Genomic DNA, 16729 nt, shown 5'->3' on the forward strand with positions numbered 1-16729 from the left:
TTTTACAGATGATGAAGCTGGAGTTACTCGTCTTGTCTTCCATTTTATGTTTAGGTATGTTCAACAATTTCATGTTTTTTTATGTTTAACATACAAAATAAAAATGTGGGCTTGATTATTATGAGAAATAACGTAACTTTACGATTTTTATATATCATTGTTTTAACGAGATAGAAATATCTTGTCAAAGAAATATCACCAGTTTTATTAACATGAGTTCGTTTTGTGGTATTTTAGTTAATGCAATGATTCTAGCCGCGAGGAACATAGATTACGGCACACTTCCTCACAATTTGGATGACCTTTCAGATATATTACTTTCAATATTTCGCTGCTTTCGAATCCTCCATCATATCCAGCTCTCAAGCCTTCCAATAGTACAAACAAAGAACCACTCTTTACAATTTACTCTTAGTAAATTCTTCAAACAGAGCTGAAATAAAAGATTATCAAATAATTTTCAATCTTTTCTGAGCACCTTATGCATTGTTTAGTGAACGCCTTAACAGCAGAATACCAATTATTTAAACAGAAATTATTTATTGTAATTATATGAATGTATTTTATTAAAATATTATTTTATTGTTAATCAAATTTTGCGATATTATTTATGACTAAGTTATTATTGAAATATTATTCACTACTGTGAATTATTGAAATTATATTAATTGTAAAGTTATTATTGAACTATTGTTAATTGCTATATTGTTTGTAGAAGTATTATTTATTGCAAAGTTTTTATTATAATATTATTTATTGTAAATTTATTAATGAAATATTGAGACATTATTAAGTTATTATTAAAATATTATTTGTAAATTTATTATTGAAATATAATTTATTGTAAAATTATTATTAAAATATTATTAAATCATTATAAAAACATTATTAGTTAAGTTATTATTGAAATATTATTTATTGTTAATTTATTATTTAAATATTATTTATTGTTATTCTTTTATTGAAGTATTATTTATTGTTTAGCTATCATTGAAACATTAGTAAATTATTTTGAAAATATTATTTATTATTAATACATTTTTGCAATATTATTTGTGACTAAATTATTATTGACACATTAATTGTTAAGTTATTAAAATATTATTTATTGGTAAATTATTAGATTATTGGTAAATTTTGAAAGATTCATACTTTCTAATGTTTAACATTTAAAACAAAAATATTATGCTTGGCTATTATAAGAAATAATATCATTGTTTTAACGATTTTGATTGTCTAGTTAAAATAAATATCACCAGTTTATATTATTATTGTTAAGTTATGAATAACATTTTATTTAATGTTAAGGCATTATTAGAACATCATTTATTGTAATGTTTTATTTAAATATTTTTAGTCATTATTTATTAGTTCATTCTTTTTGAAATATTATTTATTGTTATGTTATTATTAAAATATTATTTATTATTAAGTCATTATTTATTAGTACATTTTTTTAAATATTATTTATTGCTATGTTATTATTAAAATATTATTTATTATTAAGTCATTATTTATTAGTACATTCTTTTGTAAATATTATTTATTGTTATGTTATTATTAAAATATTATTTATTATTAAGTCATTATTTATTAGTACATTCTTTTTGAAATATTATTTCCCCACGACGTGAACACCCTCGACAGACCCGACAGGCTGCAAAATCCCACCCTCACACTGTAGAGATCCCTAGATGTAAAAGATCTTTCTACTCCAGTAGATTCTTCCCCAGAACCGCTAGACTTTGGAATTCCATTCCAGGTCCCTGCTTCCCCAACTCTACTGACGTGCAGAAGTTCAAGTGCAACGTGAACCGACATCTTGCTGCCCAAATCCCTACATAGTACTCCAGTAGTTGTTGCCCCTGATAGTAGCCCCCTAAACCAAAGTGACAATGTGCCTTGTTTGGGGAGAAAATGTCATTAAAAAAAAGTTATTATTAAAATATTATTTACTATTAAGTCATTATTTATTAGTACATTCTTTTTGAAATATTATTTATTGTTATGTTATTATTAAAATATTATTTATTATTAAGTTATTATTTATTAGTACATTCTTTTTGAAATATTATTTATTGTTATGTTATTATTAAAATATTATTTATTATTAAGTTATTATTTATTAAATTTTTCTTTTTGAAATATTATTTACTGTTATGTTATTATTACTATTTCTAAATTTTTATTGATAGTTAGTAATTTCGTAGTTGCTTTAAAGTAAATGTGGTCATGTGCTTCATTGCAATGTTATGATTAGAACATTTTTTTATTGCTTAGTTATAATTTTTATACTACTCATTGCTAAGTTATTTTAAAAATTTTAATTATGAATGTATGCATACTCATATATGCATATATAAATGTATAGATGCATATACACACATATATAAAAATATAGAATAAAAAATAAAAAATATGAAAATAAAAAAATAAAAATAAAATAATGTGAAACAATATAGGAAAAAAAGTGAGACTAATTGGAAAAAATAGTGCACAAGCATTAGGGATACGGAAGGTGCTTTAGTCTCACAAAAAGTGGGGGATGCAAGAAATTTCTTATATTGATTAAATGTATATCCGTAGTTTAAGATGTTAGCTAAGTAATTTCGAATTGGTTATATTTTAACTTTATATTTCGTTTACATTGGGAAATATGTTCGCTCTTGGAATTAATTAAGTTTATACTTTAGGGTGAACTAATTATATTTATAGCTTCAGATATGCAAAAGTGACAAGCTTTAGAACCTGGAGTGTAAAACATAGACGTTTTAAGAATAACACAATTTATAGAGAAAGAGAAGTTTTTAAATTAAAGTTTTTTGATTAAAGGGCTTAGGTAAGTTCCCTGGTTATTATCAGTGATTTCATTGTTAAAAGAAGAATTGTGATTAGATATTCTAACTTTTATTAATGTTGAAGTAGCGCTAATATAAGTGTATATTTTACCTGTCAGTGATGCGAGCTCATATGAAATAGGGACCTGTACCTTACACACAATGTTGGGCGGAAGTAGAAAACCGATTTCACACGCACCAAATTCTCTGCTCCCTTGAAAGAACTCTATCACAGATTAAAAAGGAAACACTTTTTATTTTTCTTGCAGTTACAAAGTTCCACTACATACATTAACAACACACAAAGATATTTACAGGGACGATTATTTATACTATAGACCGACCATAAACCGCTACTGAACATCTTTGGTTCGAAACGATTGCGAAATAAAAACCATAATGTGCAATACTATCAAAAAATTTAAGTTACTCTACAAGAAGCACAAAAAGACGAATTTATCTGTGTTACAAAAAAGAAAATCGCAAATAAAGACCAGAATGTGCACAAAAGTTTTTCTATGTGAGATGATGTCCTACTTTACACTGAGAGGTTCTTTTTACCAAAAGCGCTACAAAGTCGAAACAGAAACGGCATTAAAACAGTTTCTACAGGTTTATAGGATCACGCCTAATCCTAACACACCTTCAGCATTATCCCCAGGGGAGATTATGTTCTAGTGGAAGATAAGACTCTTCTTCGATTAACTATTAACAAAACAAAATTGAGGACCTCTATTTTTCTCAGAAACATCACGTTTCAGTAGAAAAAAATTTTCTACAAGACTTACAAAAATAGCACGTCTTTCTGGGAACAAGTAATAGACAAAAGACTTGGAAATATGGTATATATTATTCAAGGTCCGAAATTAACACATAAAATACACCTGAATCATATGGTTGGTTGGATGATCCAAGCTATACACCTTGAGATAGTTTGCAACACTTCTGATGGCGGACCACCCCTTGCAACTGTCGAACGATGTCGATCGGGGAGGAAAAGGAAATTCACGGGTCCTTTATCAATGGATTAACAAAAAAGTACTAAGTACCCCTTGCGGAGTAAAAAGGAAGAGGAGTGGTCTTAAAGACTTACCCATTCAATCATAATGGAATTTACTAACCATTATATAAACCACGAGCCAGTTATTATTTAAACATTATTTACAGTTATTATTAAAATATTAATTGCTTAGTTATTGTTTCAATATTATTAGGTTCTTGTTGACAATTATTTATTGTGAAGACATTATTTTAAATATTAGACATTGTGAAGTTAATATTGAAATATTAATAATTGCTTAGTTATTGTTCAATATTATTTATCATTAAGTTATTGTTACAATTATTTATTGTTAAGTTATTGTCTTAAATATTAGTTACTGTGAAGTTAATATTGAAATATTATTAATTGCTTGGCTATTATTGAAATATTATTATTGTTCTACGAACCTCCACTTGTGGAACAACACTAATTTTCCGAAATATCCCCTATGTCCGTTAAGAGGTTCTCTGCAACACATTTCAAGTAGGTGCAAAACGCCATTGATGTACAGTCGCTATCATTGGAGTCATGATAAGGTTTGAAGATAAAATCTCTGTCTCTACAATTATATAAATGCAACTTTGTCTGTGTGTATGTGAGTTCGTTCATTAAAGACTTCGAAACGGCTGAACAGATTTTCTTTAAAATTTAAAGCTTTGTCTCAGCATACCATTTTCCCATGTCGTCGCTTAGCAACAATGATAGAACAACAGACCGTAACAATTCTACCGTGGGTAAGTTGATAGCGTGTTTTTTTTTTGTTGTTTTTCGTTTTTTTTGTTTTTTGCGTGACGTGGTCTGTAGGTTCAAACTCCACGCGTACATTTTTTTTTCATTTACCGCAAAGAATTTTATAAGACTTGAAAATGTACGTGTTTTTTATTTATTTATTTATTTATATATGTTTTCTTTTTTTTTTTTTTTTCCATGACGTGGTCTGTAGGTTAAAATCCCGCACGTAAATTTCTTAATGTTTGTTTTTTCGTTACCTGGAAAGACGTTTATTTATAAGATTAGAACATTTACGATTCTGTATATTTTAGAAATATCTATTATTTTTGCAAATAAAATATAATATCAACAGTAGGTTATTTGATAAGACAAAATGAACGCTTCTGTTTAGAGTATAATTGAACTATTGTACTTGACTTTTGCATTTCAAACTTAATTTAAGTCATATAAAATTAAAAATAATTTCATAAAATCAACAGTAAATTCTCTACATTGAAATGTAGACTGCCAGCAACCACTGTAAAAGAGTAATAAAAAAAATGCAAGGGAGCTATAAGCTCAGTCCTTTAAATCCAAAGTAGCTGAGCAGCGTCTTGGTTCCAACCAGTTGTGGCAAATAGTAAACAGGATCTTGAACAGAAGCGTGCGTTCTATCCCGACCATCATCAATCGACCTGAGGTCATCTCGTCAGCATCAGACAAGGCCAAACTATTTACCAAGAACTTTGCAACTAATTCTACCCTATGCGATGAAGTCCATCAACACCCCGTATTTCCTCCTATAACAAACAACACGCTATGCGACATACAAATATCTGTACATGAGGCCGCAAAGCTAAACAAGAACCTCGATTCCAGTAAAGCAAGTGGCCTGACGGCATTCCAATTATAGTGTTGAAAAACCTTCAACCAGAACTTGCCCCCATACTTACAAAACTGTTTAAGTGACCCAAAATAAATCATCCACATACAGTACTGTTTTTCGCTACGGCTAGACAAGCAACTACCTGAAACCATGATCGACCGCCCAAACGACAGTCAGAGCTTCTAACCATTTGGCTATTCAGCTGCTGCTATGCGGGTAGTGAATTAACAATGTTTTGACATTGTCCAAATGCCGAAGCTCACTTTATTTACATAAAGAGCATCGCTTAATATGCTAATGTCAGTTTGTATATCACTTCCTAATATGCTCAACCCAAAATAAGGAGCATTATAGTCATCTGCATACAGTACTGTTTCGTTGTATTACAGCTGATCACTGCGGCTAGACAAGCAAATATATATATATATATATATATATATATATATATATATATATATATATATATATACTTTTAAACGATCATATAAACTTTCAAGCGATAATTTACAACTTACAAATGTATACATAAATTAAAGAAAACGATAATTTACTATGTACAGATGTATATATACATTTTTTCAATGATCATTTAATTTTAAATCAAGAGTTACAACTTTACACATGCAAATATTTTTTTACGATAAAATAATGTGTTTAACGATAACTTACAATTTACGCATTCCTTCTGATTTACACACACACACACAAACACACACACACATACACATATATATATATAATTATTTACTATAATATTTTCTTTTTTCTTTTTTTTTACACGGGTGTCACTACTTATCAAGGCCCGGAAGCCACTCAGGGATAAGGGTTATTGCAAGTACAGTACGTTAGTGTGGAGATTTAATGAAGTGTTTACTTAAGAGGGCGGTTCATTAGGAATTTGTTAACGTTGGACTTGAACACATCCAAGTTGTAGTCAGGTGGGAAGCAGGCAGATGGAACAGAGTTCCACAGGCGTGCAGTTCTAAGAGAGAAGCTTTGTTCATGGAATCTACGTTTTGATTTAGGCACAGATAAGGAGTGGGGGAAATTATTGACGGTGGATTCAGCTAGACGGGTGTTTTTCGTGAAGGATTGGCGAGGAGGGACCAGAGATTGGAGTTCAGACGAGCACCTGCCATGGAAATAACGATAAAACAAGGATAGGCTCGCAACGTCTCTTCTGTGGAAGAGAGATTGCAGGGTAGAGAAAAGGGCATCCCCCACTAAGCCACGAAGTCTATTTTGTACTCTGTCAAAGCAAGATAGGCTGTTTTTAGCAGCTCCTGCCCAGATATGGCAGCAGTACTCCATCCTTGGACGTACTTGGCTTTTATACAGATAGTGAATTGCATCATAATAATTATTAAATATCTACAGACACTAGTGTTTTATCCATTCGTCAATCTTCAGTGCAGGGTGTCACGATTAACACCAGTCGATAGACTAGAACCCGGCAACAGAAGCCATCTCTGGCTTCATTTAGCAAGGACCTAATCCATTCGGCTACCATTAACCGCTAGAAATGCTGTTGAAATTTAAAATTTTTTTTAAAATTTATTTTAACGTCTGTCAGAGTGATCTAATCATTCTATGATGATCTGCGCATAAGAGCTAAATTGACCGACTTTTTATTTCAACTGAAAGTGCTCAAGGATTAAAGGGGTTAACATAATTATTTACTATAATAATTATTAAATACTTACACACACTAATGTTTCATCCTTTCGGGAATCATCGGTGCAGGGTGTCACAATGGATATTTTCTTTACAATTTACACATTATTAATTGCTAAATTCTTATCGAAATTTTGATGATGATGATGATGATGATGATGATGATGATGATGATGATGATATATTTCATGTTTTTTCACATCTGTTTACGAAATATCTTTCAGATTTTTTTCTTTTAATAGTGCAACCTAATTCATTCGCTGACATAATTGCTTCAAATGGGAGAATATTATATTATGAAAACTCTCCGGCAACATTTATATGTAATACATCTACTGCAGTATGGTGGATATATAAGACAAAAATAACCGAATGCAAGTGTCCAATGAAATGTGAAGACATTCTATTCGACAAAACACGTATCACTGCATATTGCAATGGATCAAGCCCTGTACTTCATTTCAAACAAATGGAATTTACTGATAATTACAAAGGTCTACGTTGCTCTGATCGAACAAAAAGGAGTTTTATATTACATATAGGAAGTAAGTACTTTTTATTTTTATTTTCATTTTATTAAACTGTTTGTCTCACTTTTTTAAATCAGTTGATTGATAAAAATAGGAAACTCAACTTATTCTTTTGTTTAAACTAGTTGAGAGCTAAAATTTAACTAATTCTATTTCTTTGCGAATACGGCTGTAAAAATATTCTTTTGGGTGGTGGAAATACAATTGGAGTTGCCTTAAATGCCTTCTACAACGCTAATCGTCCTTGTTAATCAGAATGACATTAATATGTTGTTTATTTGTGTTAAAAACATGTGAACGACTTGATGAGAAAAAATTCAACCGTTTTATTTAAATGTTTCATTTTGCAATGAAAATGACAAAGACTTTCAAATTATTTAATTAGAACTTGTTAATTGTTAATTCTCTTTCTTGTGTAACCACTTTAAACGCATTAAACTGTAATTGCTGCAAATGAAAATATTATATTATGAAAATTCCCCAGCAACATTTATATGTAAAACAAGTGAAGTGGTCCCCTGTGAGTGCACAGTGAACGAGGCATAAAAAAATGACTACGTTCAGCATTGCCCCCCCCCTCAATTAAGCCCCAAAAGTCTCCAGCGGACGTCAAATCCTGGTGAAAATGGACAAACGGTACAGTTTTAGGCCTTAACATATGTAAATTTGAGTTCTGCACCATGCAAAAATAGAAATCATTTGCCCCTTCCCCATTTAGCTCTAAAAGTCCTCAAGGCCTTAACATATTTACATTTGAGTTCAACACCATGCAAAACTGCTGAATAAACATACACAGAAAATTTTGGACAAATATAGTAAAATAGTCCCAAAAATGGAGTGTTTTTATTAGCCCTAAAAGAGCCTCTGGGGCACACCCAAGCGTTATCGTGAAGTATAGACAAACAAAATTATATAGAAATCAGTTACAACTTTTCAGAAAGTTTTATAAAAATCAAAAGCATCAATTTTTTTAATAAGCACAATATAAGCTATTTTGACCTGAAAGGCACTCCTAGGGAGCAACTGGAGTTTTCCGAAAAATCCGTTCTGTTACTTTTTACTCATATCATGCTAAATGTTTGTGCAAAATTTCAAAAAATTCTAAGGCGTAGTTATCAAGAAAAGTACGGACAGACTAATGGACGAACGGACAAAGGTGAATTTACAGGTCCACCCTCCTTTTGTCGGGGGACCAAAAAATGACTCATGCAATATGGATGACAGAAAGGATAAATTTATCTGAATGTAATCGTTCAATAAAATGTAAAGCTATTTCCGACAAAACATGAGTAGCCGCATTTTGTGCAGGATTTAGACCTGTACTTTTTTTTTACAAAGGAGTCACCACTTATCAAGGCCCATAGGCCAGTCGAGGATAAGGGTTAATAAGCGTACAGTGGTCAATGGAACAATTGTTAGTAGTGGAAATTTGGCAAATTGGATTACTTAAGAGGAACGGCTCATCAAGAACTTGTTTATGTTGAACTTGAAGACGACTATATTATAGTCAGCTGGAAAGCAGGCAAACGGAAGAGAGTTCCACAGGTGTACAGTTCTAAGAAAAAAACTTTGTTCATGGAATCTACGATTAGGTTTAGGCACAGATAAAGAGTGGGGGAAATTATTGATATTGTTTTCAGCTAGACAAGTGTTTCCCGTTAAAGTTTGGCAAGGGGGGGACCATAGATTGGAGCTCAGACGAACACTTGCTATGAAAATAACGATAAAGAAGAGATAGGCTCGCAACGTCTCTTCTTTGAGAAAGAGGTTGCAGGGAATAGAAAAGGGATTCCCCCACTAGGCTAGGAATTCTGTTTTGAACTCTGTCAAGGCAGGATAATATCTTTCTAGCAGCTCCTGCCCAGATGTGGCAACAGTACTTCATTCTAAATAAATGAAACTGACTGACAATTACAACAGTTTAAAATGTTTTGATAAATACCCATAAAGTTTAAGATTACTCATAGCAAGTAATTTTTTAAAATCATTTATTTTTTGTGTAACTTGTTTACATCAGTTGAGAGAATAAAATATAAAACTTGATCCGTTATGGTTTTTGTTAATGTATGAGACTGAAGCATTCCTTTGGTGAAATGCAGTGGAAGTTGACAAAAATCCCTTAAACAACGCTAATAATCCTTATTAATCAGAAAAACATCATTTTTTTTTCATCAGAGTCACCACTTATCAAGGCTCTGAAGCCACTCGAGGATAAGGGTTATTGCGTGTACAGTAATCAATGGGATAATATCGTAGTAGTCATTATTAATGGAAATTTGGTAGATTGGATTACTTAAAGGGGATGAATCATCAAGAATTTGTTTATGTTGGACTTGAAGACAACCAAGTTGTATTCAACTGAGACACAGGTAAATAGAAGAGAGTTCCACAGGCGCGCACTTCTAAGAAAGAAGCTTTGTTCATGAATTCTACGTTTTGATTTAGGCATAGATAAAGTGTGGGGAAAGTTATTGACAGTGGTTTCAGATAGATGAGAGTTTTTTGTGAAAGATTGGCGAGGGGGGGCAGAGATTGGAGCTCAGACGAGCACTTGTCGTTGAAGTAACGATTAATAAAAAAACAGGCTCACAATGTCTCTTCTGTGGGAAAGAGGTTGCAGGAAAGAGAAAAGGGCATCCCCCACTAAGTTACGAAGTCTATTTTGTACTCTGTCAAGGCAGGATAGGCTGCTTCTAGCTGCTCCTGCCCAGATGTGTGTCATATTTGTGTTGACAAACGTGGAAACAGTAAGATAAGAATAAATTGTAAAAAATTAAATTGAATCGTTTTATGAAAATAAATCCACAAATTTAGGTTTTAGTGTAAATTTATTAACTTGCGATTTCATTTGCTTCGATATTCATTGTTTGTTGTTAATTTTCCGTGAATTTCAAATTGATTGAGATTGTCGGACTGACTTCCTCATCTTGTTTGTTAATGTCACAACGTTTCGGCCGTTTTGCCCTCCGACCTTCATCAGGTGTTTTGTATCGAACTAGGGAACCGTTTGTTAGGAGTCTCGAACCCAACCCTTTATTATTATTACGGGGGTACCGTGTTCGGACTCCAGCTAGGCTCTGGGACATAGTTGCTGATTCTCTGTTTTGAATGTTACTTTCTCATTGCCTTCGTTCAGGATTGAACTCAGCACCTTTGGGTAACTGTAAACTTTGATATAACGTCTAGGACCACTCGGCCATATGTCACTTTGCTGATAGCCTTGATAAGTGGGTGCTCCTTGTAAAATAATCATATCACTTTACAATGCAACTCATTCTTTTATGGAACTATAATTACCCTGCCACTCTCTAATGCCTCTCTATAATAAACTTATAATGACACTCTCACGCTATAATGCCACGATAATAACTCTCTCAATAACACTGTCAATCTCTAATGTCATTAATACACTTTAATGACATTGACACTGTATTTGAATGATATTAACACTCCATAACATTCTTGATTTAAGAGAACACACATCTCCAAACACCCGGGCAGCGCTGGGCCCCCTCTACTAGTCTATATATATATATATATATATATATATATATATATATATATATATATAAAAGGCAAAATTTGTGTGTGTATGTATGTACACTTTTTATGTATGTCCGCAAAAGGCGTTTTTCCAGGGCTGCTCGGGGGGGGGCGATCATTCTTAAAACTTTTTATATGCCGTTTAAATGATAATATCTACGAGTTAACAACGGGAGTCGCCTGTCTATTTAATTTGCCCGACTTTGAAATGCTAAATATTCAACATTTTTGGATCACTGCGTGTTGCTTTCGTTTTTCGGTATAAAAAAAGTGAAACTCTATTCAAATATCCAGCTCCCTGGCCCACAGCCGGTGGTCTCCAGAAAGCGATGTAAACGCTTGATCAATGTCGGCTTTTCACTGTCATATCAGACAGTTGCTTTCATTTGGAGACACTCCTCTAATAAACGGGGGAACTTGTTTTGGGTAGATATATATATAAATAAGCTAAGTAAAAATTTTAACCCGTTTTGCATGAAATTAAGCAAATATTCCTTTAAATGTACCGATAATGTTTCTCCACTTCAAATAGATTTATAAACAACTGAATGGCTAAAATAATAAATCATGGAATGGCTTAATAAATATAGTAAGAGAAGAATCGCTAAAAAGAAATTATGCTAATTTATTTAGAAGACAGTAGAACTTTATTAAGTATAATACTTATTATGTTACAAACCAAGTGAATGCTCTTATGAGTTTGGTCCTGAACCCCGATGCAAAACTAATTTTTTCAATCTGATTTTTCAGTAGAATTTGTAAATTTGAGGAGAAATGCTTCCCAACACCGTGGAAAACCTCATCAATATGCCCTGTTTTTAAGAATTCAGGTGATAAGTCATCTTCCTACTAATACAGATAAATAAGTCTCCTGTGTGTCATGAGTAAGTTGCTGGAATCCATATTAAATAAAGAAGTAGTAAACCACCTCAGCAAAAATAATCTTCTTAGTGACATTCAGTATGGTTTCTGTTCTGCTAAGTCTACCGCAGATGGCCTTCAATAAGGTATGGCATAAGGGCCTACTTCACAAGATTTCCAGCTACGGTATCACTGGAAATGTTTTCTCAATTATTAAATTTTATCTCTCAGATAGGCTCATAAGAGTAGTGGTTGATGGGCAGAAATCTGAGACCCTGAGTATTAATGCTGGAGTCCCTCAGGGGTCCATTCTGGGCTCAACTCTCTTCCTGATCTACATCAATGATCTCCCAAAACACATACTTAAATCATTCAACATCTATGCTGATGACACGACAATCTATGGCAACACATCAAAGGCCGTAAATGACAAAATTCTCTCTGATTCTCTCTCCTCTGAACTTGAGCGCGTGGTGCAGTGGGGGAAGAAGTGTCTGGTTACTTTTAATGCATCTAAAACCAAGTTCCTATCTTTACATCATCAACGCTCTGATCCCCCATCTGGCATCAATTGAAATGGATGGCTCTCGTCCTGCGGAGGCTCCATGTTTTGACAAGCTTCTGGGATTGACCTTTACTCCTGATTTGAAATGGAACACTTGCATCAAGTCTGTTATCAAGGATGCTAGAAAAATGGTGGTATCCTTCTACTGCTCCAGAAGATATCTCACTGCTGATGCAATTCTCTATCTGTATAAAAGCCAAGTACATCCTAGGATGGAGTACTGCTGCTACATCTAGGCAAGAGCTGCTAAAAACAGTCTATCCTGCCTTGACAGAGTACAAAATAGACTTTGTGGCTTAGTAGGGGATGCCCTTCTCTCTTCCCTGCAACCTCTCTCCCACAGAAGAGATGTTGCGAGCCTGTCTTTGTTTTATCTCTACTTCCATGGCAAGTCCCCCCTCGCCAATCTTTCACAAAAAACACCCGTCTATCTGAAACCACTGTCAAAAATTTTTCCCACTCTTTATCTGTGCCAAAACCAAAACGTAGATTCCATGAACAAAGCTTCTTTCTTAGAAGTGCATGGCTGTGGAACTGTGTTCTGTTTGCCTGTTTCCCACTTGACAACAACCTGGATGTCTTCAAGTCCAACATAAACAAATTCCTGATTAACTGCCCCCTTAAGTAAGATCCTTTATCAAATCTTCAATACTAACGTACTGTACACTCAATAACCTTTATCCACCAGTGGCTTCAGGGTCTTGATAAGTGGTGACAACCTCGTAAAAAAAAGTAACTATTTTTCCGTGGCTGGTCACTTAATGAAAAGAACATTACAATAATATTAACAGAATGTATATGCATACATTATAAGCACAAGAAGATAACGGATATATTTATAAATGTGTGTGCACATTACAACATAATTAAAAGAAAATGTTGAGGAAAATATAACAAGAATTTTGTTGACTACAAAACGGCAAAACTATCAAGAACAAAAACTATAGCTGCAGAGGTCAATTGGGGTCATGTGTGACATGAGTGCCAACAAATTTGGTTGAATGTCTTGATCCCTGTGAACGGAGAATGAAATTAAAACCAATGTAGTAAAAGTGTGCAGTATTTATGATGTAAGGGTCTTCCCAGGTGTAGCTGAAAGACCTTGCTTGTGTATAATAACGAATGCGTTATTTGTTAAATGCATTGAGCACATAAAAGGTTAAAACTTTTTTATAATTATTTCAGTAAATTACAGTGTTATTAAACGAGCAATTAATGTAAATTGATTTCATTTTAATGAATTTTCATTTCAGATTTGTAAAAAAAAACTCAATATATAAAACATTACATTTCTTGTGATTGAACAAAAAATTAATTGAAATGAATGTAATTAAATAATTGATTTAATCTACTGAATTTCTTTTTAATGCATTTCCATTTCAGATTTGTTAAAACCTGTAAACTTTTTAAATCACGATCTTTTTATTAATAAAATGTTGTTGTTTTTTTATATACTATTGATTGTTTTTTTTTATATTAATAATTAATTTCTGCATTTATTTATTATTCAGGGAGAAACGATGACTTTTATCCTAAAGAACCTTTTGCGTTGATTAACAATAATTATACGTTGGTTTGTGAAAGGAAAAACGAGAGTCAAGGAATACGTTTCTATGACGACCAAAAAATGATAGGATTCGTAGCTATTGATAATTATGTTCACAACTTCGACGAAAAAAACTTTGTTATCACCAATAATCAATTGAAGATAACATTACTCATAAAAAAAGTTGCTTTAAAAGACGATGGAAAAATATTTGGATGTTTGTTTAGAGAATACCTTTCTTTATTAAATTTAACAGTTAATGGTGAGTATATTTTACTTCAATTAAATTATCTTTAACCCGTTGAGTCAGTTTTTGTTATATATATATATATATATATATATATATATATATATATATATATATATTATTATTATTATTATTATTATTAACTGTAGGAGCAACACCGAATTTTCAACAACTGATAGTCCAGCACTTCTTTTAATCCAGACAAAATAACAACATGGAATGCAATAACATTGCTATCTTCCAGCTAGTTTATTGGCGACCAACAAATAACTTTGTATGTAGCATGACATCAATTTATTTATTCTGAACTTGCTGGTCGTGGTATAACGTAGCCATTACACTTTAACCGTGTTGTTGCATTTTAACTGCTCGAACCCATACGTTGTCTGGCACCGTCGCAAAACAAGGAAAAAAAAATACGATCAGCATTTTTTAGGTGACTACAATAAGCATTTATTCCAGTAATTTCCCACAACGCACTTCACTGTGTTTCAAAATGCCATTCACGCATCGAATATTCCTCTGAAGGTGCTTTTTCACGTCTTTGTTATTGCTTGCCTTTATGCTTTTATGACCACGCAGCACATTTTCTCTCTCGCCAGCAAAGAGTCAAAAGTCGATCGCTTCGTTTGCTCGACCACGTACTGACATTTTTCTTCTTTTTTCTGCTTTTCGTGACATCAGAGAATGCACACTTGCTTAATTTGCATGTGTTAAGACGGCTGCTGCTGATAATATTTTCACAAGTCAACTATCCTACGGTTATGTTACAGTTGTCTTCTTTTATTTTAGACAAGCATGCCGCTCAGCGTTTCCTGTTGTAAAATACTCAGAAATTTTGTATTCATACTTTTATAAACTGAAATACTGTATATATTAAACGAAACGTTAAGTTCCTTGAAAAACAATGAAGGAAATAAAACATAAACGGAGAAGAAACTGAGACATGTGTATGTAGAAAATTAGTGAATCGTTATAAAAATAAAATTGGATGATTTAGAAAATTAGTAAATTATTAGTAAAATAATTTGGATGATTTAGAAAATTAGTGAATTATTATGAAATAAAATTGGATCATTTAGAAAATTTGGGAATTATTATAAAGTGAAATTGGATGGTTTAAAAAATTAGTAACATATTATTAAAATAAAATTATATGATTAAGAAAATTTGTGAATTATTATGAAAAAATAAAATGATTTATGAATTATTATTAAAATAAAATTAAGTGATTTAAAAAATTGATGAATTATCTATATATATATATAAATTCGTAATCATGTCTGCTTGTTTGTTTGTTTGTTCACAAGATAATTAATGTATACAAAAACCCGTTACTTTATCATATTATTCATTTCTATATATACTATGATTATTGCAAAATATAAGATTAAAGAGGTGACGTCATTTGCCTATTACATTAAGGAAAATCGACTTTATTAAATAGCGGTGTATTAGTTATTGTTTATAGTGAGAGAATTATTTTAAGTGTTCTATTTAAGTTTATTATTTAAATTTGATTTATATTGATAACATATTTAATTTAATTTTATTTTATTTTACCGACATCGATTTTTTTATGAATCGGTTTGAGTTATTTATTTCCCTTGGACACCAACGTTGTTCTTTTTGTTTTTGTTCTCTTTTTCGGCGGATATTAAAACTAAAACCTTTCAATCATTATTTTTGGAATTAGTTTAAATAAAATAATTTCCCTGATTTCACAATTAACGTTGTGGCCCAGTGAAATTTTATTTTAAAATAAACAAACAATTCAATTCAACTACGATTCTTTATTCAAAACAAAAACAAAAAAAACTTTCATTTACGTATTTTTTACTATTTTTTTTCACATTTTTTATGACATCGTAACTAATTTTGTTTTTCTTTTAATAACGCCATAAGTCATAACTCATCATTTTTATAGCATAAACATTCGGTTAACACAAATTCTATTTTGGTATTTTTGAAACTGAATTATTTATAGTTTGTTTTTGTTGCAACAGATCGTAATCAATTCTTTCTAGACTGAGGCAGCATAAAAGAAATTCGCTTAGGTGCTCTATATCCGGAGAATAGCTTCTTTTCGTATCCCTTCTACCGAAATATCTGGAGAGGTTGTCACATACTTCTTTTTCCAGGGGGGGGTACATTTTCGTGTTTTCATTCGTTCTTTTATTTTTTAAATATTGTTGGGTAACGATAGAGTTGGCATATAATAATGAAAACTGCTCGATATTCTTAGTATAGCAGGTGTGACCAAACCCAACTTCATGTAGACCCTGGC

General features: G+C 31.9%; 1 protein-coding gene across 5 annotated transcripts in view; it reads left to right on the top strand.

Annotated features, from left to right (window-relative positions):
• LOC145269885 (uncharacterized) overlaps positions 1-16729 on the top strand; it is a 51753-nt gene that overhangs the window by 9572 nt on the left and 25452 nt on the right. For 3 of the 5 annotated variants that reach the window (XM_080125636.1, XM_080125635.1, XM_080125634.1), the window contains 3 exons: positions 9-54; positions 7375-7695; positions 14161-14457. In XM_080125636.1, coding sequence (XP_079981762.1) covers positions 9-54; positions 7375-7695; positions 14161-14457 — 664 coding nt within the window. The remainder of the gene's footprint in view (positions 1-8; positions 55-7374; positions 7696-14160; positions 14458-16729) is intronic. The other 2 variants (XM_080125638.1, XM_080125637.1) reach the window with 1 other exon arrangement.

This window comes from Euprymna scolopes, chromosome 45, assembly GCF_053919585.1.
Source record: "Euprymna scolopes isolate OS-2025 chromosome 45, ASM5391958v1, whole genome shotgun sequence".
Lineage (NCBI taxonomy): Eukaryota > Metazoa > Mollusca > Cephalopoda > Sepiida > Sepiolidae > Euprymna > Euprymna scolopes.